Source organism: Podarcis cretensis (genome assembly GCF_951804945.1).
Source record: "Podarcis cretensis genome assembly, chromosome: 10".
NCBI classification, from domain to species: domain Eukaryota; kingdom Metazoa; phylum Chordata; class Lepidosauria; order Squamata; family Lacertidae; genus Podarcis; species Podarcis cretensis.
This window is the reverse complement of record NC_137179.1, coordinates 1,917,131-1,928,950: the sequence shown is the minus strand read 5'-3', so window position 1 is coordinate 1,928,950 and position 11,820 is coordinate 1,917,131. Positions and strand designations below refer to the sequence as shown.

At 44.8% G+C, this 11,820-nt stretch overlaps 1 protein-coding gene across 1 annotated transcript; it reads left to right on the top strand.

Annotated features, from left to right (window-relative positions):
• Positions 1-6,788: 6,788 nt before the first annotated feature.
• LOC307224835 (olfactory receptor 5V1-like) lies at positions 6,789-7,754 on the top strand (the record flags this gene model as incomplete). Its single annotated transcript, XM_079991961.1, has 1 exon — positions 6,789-7,754. The coding sequence occupies exon 1, from the start codon at positions 6,792-6,794 to the stop codon at positions 7,752-7,754; it is 963 nt and encodes a 320-aa protein (XP_079848087.1). The 5' UTR covers positions 6,789-6,791.
• Between the last annotated feature and the right edge of the window lie 4,066 nt (positions 7,755-11,820).

Sequence of the window (11,820 nt, the reverse complement as noted above, 5' to 3'; positions counted from 1 at the left end):
GGAGAAAGCTGATTCCCTGAAGCCTGACACCCATGTAGGCCGCCTTGAGCTCCTTGGAGAAAAAGATGGGATCAATCAATCAATCAATCAATCAACAGTGGGTCAACAAGAGAGGAGGCACAAGTGGCCCCTGCACTCTTCCATTTGTTGACTTATTCTAACACCTATGATAAAACATAAGAAAGCAACTCTCTCCAGCGTCACTGGAGGAAGGCCAGGTTATTTCTGTTTTGGGTACCATGCTTGAATGCAGGGGTGTACCTGAGGGTTGCCCAGGTTGGTCTCCGCCAAAGGCCCAGGCCCAGGGGAACACAAAAATTGTGCCTCTCCACTCTTGCTAGGAGCCCACCTGCCTGTCCATGCCCTCACTGAGCTGATCCTCTGGGCAGCCAACATCTCCTTGCCAAGGTCTTCTCTGCTTGAATGGGATTCATAGAGTAAGAATCTGCTTTGAAAGTCTACCACAGTAGGAAAATTCTTAAATAAATAGATTAAGACTAGTGGTTTTTCTCACGTGGTCCCTGATTGGCTGCTGCACAGACAACCTTCTCTGCCATTGGATGGAGTCTCTACAAAGTTCTTCCCCAAGAGAAACTCTTGATTTCTCTCTGTTTCTCAGTTTTCAATCCTAAATTCAGTTCTTCACATTTCCACATTAGAATGTGGTTGGTTGTTGTTTTGTTAAAGTCTTCATGGAAATTCACCAGTATGTTAATGCAAATTTCTCCTATGCTCTCCTTCTCACTAAAGAAATGCTTTTTCCATCTCTTTTCTGGAAACGTATGCCTACTTATCCACGCGTATTTGTATGCATTCCGTGACTGGACAGCCTGTCATGGAACTGCCATCAGAACAGGGGCAGGAAACAGAGGGGCAGTTGTGTGACTGGGAGCCTCTGAAAATCTCGCAAAGCAGTTTCTCTTCCAGTGATGAGGAAAGCCCCACCTCCGGTGAGGAAGAGGTGAAAGGACCAGAGGATGCTGGTGGGAGCCTTAGCACCGTTCCTGGCCAAGCCGGCCAGGAGGGAAGCACGCCCATTCCGTCGCCCACCCTGCGCAGAAGTCTAAAGCGCAAAAAGAGGGAAGGAAAAGGCTGGGAGTAACGAGACTTTTATGCTGGGGGAGGTCCAGGAAACAAGCACTCACGGATTCTGCTAGCGATTGAGGCAGACATGAACTTTGGGGTTCTGCACTGTAAATAGTTTTGCACCTAAATAAAACCTGTAAAAGACATTTACTTCTGCTTCATTGACTATGCAAAAGCCTTTGACTGTGTCGACCATGGCAAACTATGGCAAGTTCTTAAAGAAATGGGAGTGCCTGATCACCTCATCTGTCTCCTGAGAAATCTCTATGTGGGACAAGAAGCTATGTGGGACAAGAAGCTCTATGTGGGACAAGAAGCTACAGTTAGAACTGGTTATGGAACAACTGACTGGTTCAAAATTGGGAAAGGAGTACGACAAGGCTGCATTTTGTCTCCCTGCTTATTTAACTTATATGCAGAATTCATCATGCGAAAGGCTGGGCTGGATGAATCCCTAGCCGGAATTAAGATTGCCGGAAGAAATATCAACAACCTCAGATATGCAGATGACACAACCTTGATGGCAGAAAGTGAGGAGGAATTAAAGAACCTTTTATTGAGGGTGAAAGAGGAGAGTGCAAAATATGGTCTGAAGCTCAACATCAAAAAACGAAGATCATGGCTACTGGTCCCATCACCTCCTGGCAAATAGAAGGGGAAGAAATGGAGGCAGTGAGAGATTTTACTTTCTTGGGCTCCATGATCACTGCAGATGGTGACAGCAGCCACGAAATTAAAAGACGCCTGCTTCTTGGGAGAAGGGCAATGACAGGCCTAGACAGCATCTTGAGAAGTAGAGACATCACCTTGCCAACAAAGGTCCGTATAGTTAAAGCTATGGTTTTCCCAGTAGTGATGTATGGAAGTGAGAGCTGGACCATAAAGAAGGCTGATCGCCGAAGAATTGATGCTTTTGAATTCTGGTGCTGGAGGAGACTCTTGAGAGTCCCATGGACTGCAAGAAGATCCAACCTCTCCATTCTGAAGGAAATCAGCCCTGAGTGCTCACTGGAAGGACAGATTGTGAAGCTGAGGCTCCAGTACTTTGGCCACCTCATGAGAAGAGAAGACTCCCTGGAGAAGACCCTGATGCTGGGAAAGATGGAGGGCACAAGGAGAAGGGGACAACAGAGGACGAGATGGTTGGACAGTATTTTCGAGGTTACCAGCATGAGTCTGACCAAGCTGCGGGGGGCAGTGGAGGACAGGAGTGCCTGGCGTTCTCTGGTCCATGGGGTCGCGAAGAGTCGGACACGACTAAACGACTAAACAACAACAACAAAACCTATAAAAGACAGGTCGGAAAGTGGGAAAGTGTGAAATTAAATGAAAGCTAATTCCCCATTTTTAAATAAGAGCCAGTCCTTTTTGATTTGAACATTGCAATTCCCTGACTCCCTTGGGTGACGCCAAATACCCTTGTCATCAGCATTTTCTGCCAGGAGAAAAATAAAGCCCAGAGGGAGGGGTGTCTTTTCCTGGGCTTCTTGATCTCTCTTCCTTTCGTTGCAAATGCATGTTCTTCAGGGGCTGCTCAAACAATAAAAACCTTCTTTCTTGCCAGAGTTGGGTCCACAGGCTGTATAGGCAAGACACAGGCAGGTGTTATGAGATGAGGTGGTGCCTAAAACACAGCCAGAAATGGAGAGCTTTTCTTAGGCAGAACATGAGCCTGGTTTGCCTCCAGTCCTGGCACGGTGGAAGGTGGGGACCCTGAAATCCACAAACACCTTCTGTCGCCCCTCACCTTCTCTGTCCCTGGGACTCTCCCTCCTGTCTGGCTCTCCTCCTGGGTCACCTGGAAGCAGCACCTGGATCTGAGTTCCCCCCCACCAATTGTCTGACTCTGCAGCAATCACCTGAGTTCATTCAGCAGGAAGATGGCAGGTGAGGAGCAGAAACAGAAGGGAACCTGCGCAGGTTCCATCTGCAATGGGGTCTGGACGAGGAATTGCTTGTCTGCGTGCACTGGTTTGTTTAAAAGCATGCAAACTGGGCATTGTCTAACACTGGGCAGGATGTTTGAATCAATATGGGAAAAGAGGAAATAATCCAGGCTGGCTGATTTACAGCTGGCTACAAAGCGATTCCATGTTCTGTGCAGCACAGGAAAGCTTCAAAGCGTTCAGCGACCTGCTTGAGTCGGATTCGCTGTGTCCAGAATAGGGATGGGCAAATCGTTTATGCTGTGAGCCACCCTGAGATCTGGGGGTGGTGGTATACAAATTCTATTTCTAACAACAACCACAACAATTTTAGTGCAAAGTTAGGGTGTTTTTTTTTTTTTTGCCAAATGTACACCTTTTTGCAAAGCAATTTCCCACAATACAGTGGTACCTCTGGTTAAGAACTTAATTCATTCCAGAGGTCCGTTCTTAACTTGAAACTGTCCTTAACCTGAAGCACCACTTTAGCTAATGGGGCGTCCCACTGCCCCCGCGCTGCCGGAGCACAATTTCTGTTCTCATCCTGAAGCAAAGTTCTTAACCTGAAGCACTATTTCTGGGTTAGCGGAGTCTGTAACCTGAAGCATCTGTAACCCGAGGTACCACTGTATAACACGTGTTTGCATGTTATCTGCAGTGTGTGTGTGTTTGTGTGTGTGTGTGTGTGTGTGTCCACAGACCCAGTATACACATTTTTGTACACATTACTTGACAGGGGAACTGCATTGAAGTGTGAAGGGTGGCTGTATTTCAGTTTGCATGCTGATTCAGAAAGAGCTGATTCAGTAGGCTTGCCTAATAATAATAATAATAATAATAATAATAATAATAATAATAAATTGTATTTATACCCCACCCTCCCCAGCCAAGACCAGGCTCAGGGCGGCTAACATCTGGTATAAAACCAGTTGATTAAAATACAACTTAAAAACAGGATTAAAATACAACTTAAAATGCAGCCTCATTTCAGTGGAAACCCAGATCAAAAACTGTTCGGGGGGAGCAAATGTCAAGTCTTCACCAAGGCCAACTACCCAGACTGGTCCTACGTGGGCCAGAAAAAAGCCAGGGAAGTCCCCAAATAGGGGTTCCATCACAGAAGGAAAAGGAAAGAGGGGGAGCGGAACTGAATCTTAGTATCTCCCGCACCCCTAGCCCAGAGTGGTTTTATGGTTCAGCCTTATTCATCAGCTGTAGGTTCAGGACAGATGCCACCCACCCCCAAAGGGCTTCTTCTCACAGTGCATAAGCAATTTATGGCCTTTGCTGCCTCAAAATGCCACAAAAGGTTTTACCTTAAACAACTGCGAAAAGGAGCTTAGATGCAATTAAAGAAGCAGGGAAAGTATATCAGGGACTATTAGCCAGGATAGTCAAAAGTTAGAGAAATGTTACATATCACTGAAAAACATCTGCTGGGCAGAACTATTGCCTTAGTGTCCCAATGCTCAACTTATTTGGTGTCATCCAGCTGACTGCTTTGGGATGAGCCCATCTGTTAATTTCCTATATTTTTTGCCGATATTTCTGTTCTGTTCTACAGTAATCTGCTTTTTATTTAAACAAATCCCCCCCTCCAACTACATAGCTCAGTAATATTTTTTGATAGGACAAATGGCAAGAGATTCAGACTTAACATTACAAAGAACTCTCTGAGGACAAGAGCTGGTAGACAGCGGAACGGACTCTCTCAGAAGGTAGTGGACTCTCCAACTTTGGGGGCTTTTAAACAGAGGTTGGATGGCCTCAGGGATGGTTCAGGGATGTTTAAGCTGAGATTCCTGAATTCCAGGTGGTTGGAATGGAGGATCCTAAATATTTACTAGTTATTTCCCAGTTCAAATCAAATTCAGGCAGTTACTAAACCCGTCTCTTTTGGCCTCCGTTAAAATGATGACCCTTACAGGTTTCCCCCAAGTTTCCCGCATTGTGGTCTCAGACAAGATTTTCAACAAACCTGCAATTAATGTTCTTTTTTCATATAAGAAACCTATATAGTAAATCCCAGTTAGGTGGTTGGAGGCAGGGTCCCCCATCTACAGACCTATCATGTTGTTGTTTAGTTGTTTAGTCGTGTCCGACTCTTCGTGACCCCTTGGACGAGAGCACGCCAGGCCCTCCTGTCTTCCACTGCCTCCCCCAGTTTGGTCAAACTCATGCTGGTAGCTTCGAGAACACTGTCCCACCATCTCATCCTCTGTCGTCCCCTTCTCCTTGTGCCCTCCATCTTTCCCAACATCAGGGTCTTTTCCAGGGAGTCTTCTCTTCTCATGAGGTGGCCAAAGTCTTGGAGCCTCAGCTTCAGGATCTGTCCTTCCAGTGAGCACTCAGGGCTGATTTCCTTCAGAATGGAGAGGTTTGATCTTCTTGCAGTCCATGGGACTCTCAAGAGTCTCCTCCAGCACCAGAATTCAAAAGCATCCATTCTTCGGCGATCAGCCTTCTTTATGGTCCAGCTCTCACTTCCATACATCACTACTGGGATAACCATAGCTTTAACCTTTGTTGGTAAGGTGATGTCTCTGTTTTTTAGGATGCTGTCTAGGTTTGGCATTGCTTTTCTCCCAAGATGCAGGCCTCTTTTAATTTCATGCAGTTTGCAAATGCATCCTAGTTGTCTAGGAGAATATGAGCTGTACGTCAAGATGAAGACGTGTGGATTCAAGAGGTCCCCACTTGGTTGCTTTTTCCTTATTCCCTCACAATGTAAATACCTCTGGTTGCCAACGGAATCCATTCCAGAGGCCCATTCCCAACATGAAAAGAGCATGTCCACAGCGGCGCGTCTGTGCACACACGGGTTGCGATTCGCCACGTCTGAGCATGCACGTGATGTCACTTTGTGCTTCTGCACATGCGTGAGTGGCAAAACCCAGAAGTAACCCTTTCCGGTACTTCCGGGTCGCCATGGGACGTAACCTGAAAGAACGTAACATGAAGCAGACGTAACATGAGGTATGACTGTACTGGCATTCAGCCCTTTAATCTGCATTTATATGCAAGTTGTTCATATGTTCTAAGTTTGTACAAGTCTTCAATCCAGTTGTAGAAAGGAACCACAATTTTATTTTTCCAATTCATCAGCATCACTCTTTTTGCTGTGGTAAGGGCACAGAGAGTCCAGTCAAATTGTCCTTTTCTAAGGTTCCATGTGAGGGACGCAGGTGGCGCTGTGGGTAAAAGCCTCAGCGCCTAGGGCTTGCCGATCGAAAGGTCGGCGGTTCGAATCCCTGCGGCGGGGTGTGCTCCCGTCGTTCGGTCCCAGCGCCTGCCAACCTAGCAGTTCGAAAGCACCCCTGGGTGCAAGTAGATAAATAGGGACCGCTTACTAGCGGGAAGGTAAACGGCGTTTCCGTGTGCGGCTCTGGCTCTGGCTCTGGCTCTGGCCAGAGCAGCGATGTCACGCTGGCCACGTGACCCGGAAGTGTCTCCGGACAGCGCTGGCCCCCGGCCTCTTGAGTGAGATGGGCGCACCAACCCCAGAGTCTGGCAAGACTGGCCCGTACGGGCAGGGGTACCTTTACCTTTACCTTTAAGGTTCCATGTGCTGGGTATATAATTCAAGAGGATTTTTTGCTCTGCAAATGTTAGGTTGCTCCATACAGTTATGTTGATGCTTTCAGTTACCGTCTGCCAAAAATCTTTTAAAAAACAAAGAAACCCACCTCTGCCCATGATTTCACATGTGTGTGTTCTGGAACCTTCTTTTGTCCGCATTAATCTCTCTTCCTTGCTGCTCTCTTCTCAGAGTTGACCTTGATGCAGACCATGGAAGGCAGCAATCAGACGCTGGTGGTGACCGAATTCATCTTCCTGGGTTTCTCTGGGGTCCAAAAAGGTCAATCCTTCTTCTTCCTGCTCTTTCTGACCATCTACCTCTTCACCCTGGTGGGAAACTCCATGATCTTCACCCTGATCCAGCTGGATTCACGCCTCCACAGCCCCATGTACTTTTTCCTCAGCCATTTATCCTGCTTGGATGTCTGCTACTCATCTGTCACCATCCCCAAGATCCTGGTAAACTTCTTGCACCAGAGACACACCATTTCCTACAACCAGTGCATGGCCCAGATGTTCTTCCTGATGACATTTGCAGGGACTGAGTGTGCCCTGCTGGCCGTCATGGCCTATGATCGCTATGCCGCCATTTGTCAACCCTTGCGCTATGCTCACCTGATGAGCAGAAGAGTGTGTGTCCCTCTGGCTACCACTTCTTGGATCTGGGGCCTCTTGGACTCTGCCATTCACACTGCGCTCTCCACCAACCTGGCCTTCTGTGGGGCCAACCAGATCCACCACATCTTCTGCGATGTCCCACCACTGCTGAAAATTGCCTGCAGCAACACCTATGTCAACGAGATGGCCCTTCATGCAGCAAGCATTTTTGTGGGGATCAGCCCTTTCCTCCTGGTGGTCATCTCCTATATCTTCATTTTGTCGGCCATCCTTCGGATCCGCTCTAACACAGGCAGGCACAAGGCCTTCTCCACTTGCGCAGCCCACATAGTTGTGGTCATCATCTATTTTGGGATGGCCAATGTGAACTACAACCGCCCGAGGGCAGGCTACTCCTTGGAAGTGGACACCCTGGTCTCCACACTCTACTGCATCATCACCCCTATGCTGAACCCCCTCATCTACAGCCTCCGCAACAAGGAGGTGAAGGGTGCCCTGAGGAAGGTTTTGGGGGGTCAGAAGAAGGGATATAATTCCCCTCACTAACAAGTGGGGTGGAAATCAGACCACTAGATAATCATTTGAAATGTACATTAGCAGCACCGCTCCTTATTCTATCAGAAGGGTCTCTTTGCTCATCTGTTCCAAAGGTGCTCTGAGGGTTGTACAAAGTGCAAAAATATTGACATGCAAGTAGCATGCAAATCACTTCCTCAGATACACTGAAAGTTTACAAAGATTACAAGAAGACTTCAACCAGTTATTAAAATAGGTTTGCCCTTTTAGAATCAGTTTTTCTAGCAGTTATCTTACTTTACTTGCAGTGTGTGGTTACACATGTTTTTGCACAACTTTGTTCTTGCAGCTAAAACAGAATATGAATGGAGCATATGCCTCCCTCATCCTCATAGGACTAGTTTAGCCAGCTAGCGCTGGTGATCATCTAATGTTTATTGGATGGATTTTTCCCCTAAATTGATTTTTGAATTCTGAATTTATTGTTACTCATGTTTTATACTGTATTTTATGCTGTTTTTTGTTGCATCAATTAAGTGTTTTAAATTTGTTGTTAGCCGTCCTGAGCCCAGTTTTCTGAACCGGGAAGGGCGGGGTATAAATAAAAAATTATTTATTTATTTATTTATTTATTTTTATTTATCCTTAGTTACGTACACACTTTAACCGTTAAACGAAGCAGATTTGACTATATGTTCTGCATTATACACCAATGTATAAGCTCAAGACAAGACTCTTGATTTTCTGTTTACTGTTCAGGTGTGTATAATTAAGCTCCTAATCAGTACCCTTCCCATCCCCATCCAGACCTTTTGTTTGTTTATTGCATCATTCTGTATTATTATATTATATTATATTATATTATATTATATTATATTATATTATATTAATTATATTATATTATTTTATTTTTTAAAATTAAGTGCCTTTAGTATTTTGTAAGCTATCCTGTACGGTTATTTTGATACTCTGTATCTTTTAAAAACATTATTAAAAACACGCACACAATTCCCCCTAAAACTTTCCTCATTTTTTGTATGTTATTTTCTGCCACTTATGCCTTTTTATCCATGCTTTACCCAAGTTCAGACATTTTTTCTGCACCTTACTTGGCTGGAGATTTGCATTGCAAGATCTTGAGATGGGCAAATTGAAAAGGCGGGCTGTGCTTTGATTCCCGTATTGCTTCAGAAAGTGTAAATTAAATGGAGACTGAATAGATTTTCTTCCCCCTTCCCTAACCAAGAGCCTGGTTTGAACATTGGTATTCCCCAACCCCCTGGGTCCCCACCCTTCGCTCACGACTCCAAACTTCTCTGCCAATTAAAAGAAAAACCCGAGGGGGGGGGGGAGGAGAGAGAGAAGAGAAATCTTTTTCTGGACTCCTTGGTTTTTCTTTCTCCTGATGCGAATGTGTGTTCTTCAGGGGCAGCTGAAGAACTCAGTATAAACCTGATTTCCTGCCAGAGTTGGACCCACACAATACAAGCAGGATGCAGCTTAGTTTTAGGGCATGTGATTGATGCTTGAAGAGCTGGGGACCTTTTTTTGGGAAGAACTCCTGCCTGACTCTCCTCACTGGGTTACCTGGACGAAGCATCAGCATCTAAAACTGACTTTCTCCACATCTTTCCAAGGGCAACAGGTGCCCCACCATTATCCATGCAGCAGGAAAGTGACAGGTGAGAAATGAAGGGAAATGAAGGGATCCCTCAGACCCAGGAAAGGTTTCAATTGCAATGGGGTAGGATAGGAATTGCTCGTCTCCACGCACCACTTTGATTGAAACCAGGGAAAATTTTTAACTGGATGGTGTCTAACATCATTCCAGAAGTTTAAACCAGAAATCATGCTGGTAAATGGGGAAATAATCCAGGCTGGCTGGTTTAAAACTGAAAACGAAATGATTCATTTTTCAGTGCAGGTCAGGAAAGCTTTGGAATTCTCACAGTCCGAAGCAATGCTTGGTCTGGGTTTGCTCTGTCCAGAGCAAAGATGGGCAAATCTCCAAATTTCAGTTCCGCTCCATTTCTCATTTCGTCACTCTTAAGTTCATTTTCCTACATTTTAACAGCAGTTTGGAATCTTTGCTAAGTCCTCACGAAAATTCACCAGCATTTTAGTGCAAAGTTCTCCTAATACAGTATATACACGAGTGTTCGTTTGTTGCAATTTTGCAAAGCAATTTCTCCTAGTACAGTGGTACCTTGGGTTACAGACGCTTCAGGTTACAGATGCTTCAGGTTACAGACTCTGCTAACCCAGAAATAGTACCTCAGGTTATGAACTTTTCTTCAGGATGAGAATAGAAATCATGCGATGGTGGTGCAATGGCAGCCGGAGGGCCCATTAGCTAAAGTGGTACCTCAGGTTAAGAATGGTTTCAGGTTAAGAACGGACCTCCGGAAGGAATTAAGTTCTTAACCCGAGGTACCACAGTATAATGCATTTTTGCATGTGTTACATGACCGGAGAACTGTATTGCAAAATTCAGGTTTCAAAGGGTGGCTGTTTCAGAACCTTGGAAACTGTGCAAATGAGGTGTGTTTGCCATTGAATGCAAATCTAATGCACTCCCCTTCCCAAGACCAGAGTGATTTTATGCATCAGCCTTATTTATTGCCCGTGGATTCAGGACAGTCGCTCGCCACGCTTCACCCTTCCAAAATAACAGCTTCTCACAGTGCATAAGAAATTTTTGGGTTTGGCTGCTTGGAGATGCTGTAATTCCCCTACATTAAAAAGCTTTAAATTGGGCTTGGGCCAGAGGTCACATGGCCCTGGGGAATATCTGTTTTGGAGGGCTATTGCTCATGTGCTCTGATAGTCAACTTCTCTGGCAGAATCTGGGAACCACTTTGTGAAAGGGAGGGGGTTGCAATTTGTAGATTGCACATATTTTCTACTGATAATTCTCTTCCACTCTGCAGAAATCTGCAACTTTAAAGAGAAAAAAACCCCTCATAATACATATTTAACTACGTACATAACACATTGGGCCATGTCTTGGAACAATGGGCCAAGACTGACTTCTTTAGGCATCCCTAAGAGAAGGATTCTGAACTAGACAGACCTAGACAGTTCAGGATTCTGAACTAGACAGACCTTACATCTCATCCGGCAGGGCTGGTCAGAGAGAGGGTCATGAGAGCATCAAACAGCACTCACACAAATTTGTACTGGGTGCTCTGACGATAAGATGCAAATATAAACCATATATTGATTACAGGGGAATACAATACAGAATTTATTTATTTTTATAGCAGAACATTTTGGTTCCACCTTTCTCAGTTGTGGCCATTGCAGGGCTTTGAGGCTGCCATGCTCAGAAGGGCTTCATTCACTGAAGCAAGCAGTGCTGCCACGGTCCTTCAAGTTGACACCATGTCCCTCAAGCACATCTAGAATTTCTCCCTTTTTGCTACTATTGCTGGATCTCTTGGCATCTCTGTAGTCTGATCAGCTGCGGTTCTCAGAACAATCTTAGCAAAAGGGAGAACTTCTGGATGTACACAGTGAACACATTACAGCTACATTGGCAGGAGACTTGTTCAAATTTCTTACAATAATCAGCTGTGAAGCCTTCTGGTCCAGGGGATATTTTAAAAAAAAACTCACTGACAATACTGTGGAACTCAAAGATCATTATGGGAGGCTGGTGCTTATCAGAATCAGATTGGGCTAGACATCATTAAATGCTTCAATAGCATCATTTTTGGGACAATCAGATGCATGCAATTTCTCATACAATTTTTAAAATTCATTTGTGACGTTATCAGATCCTATTATCAGTTTATCCTCGTTAGTCTTTCGTTGTTGGACCCAATTAGTCTACTATTTATTTTTAAACAAACAAATATGGTCACAATCTGCCAGCTTTGTTTCTTTCATTGAAGATACACTGTCTAACAAATCTTAGCTTTTTTCTGTTAGAGTGCAGTTTATGAGATCATATTTTCTTTCTATAATTTTTTGTAGATAACATAGCTATGTGTTTCCTTTCTTTCTAATTGTTGCATGCCTTCTCCCTTTGTTTTATTTTTTCAAGTATGAGTCTTTTAAAATTATTTGACCTCTCATTACTGCCTTTGAAACA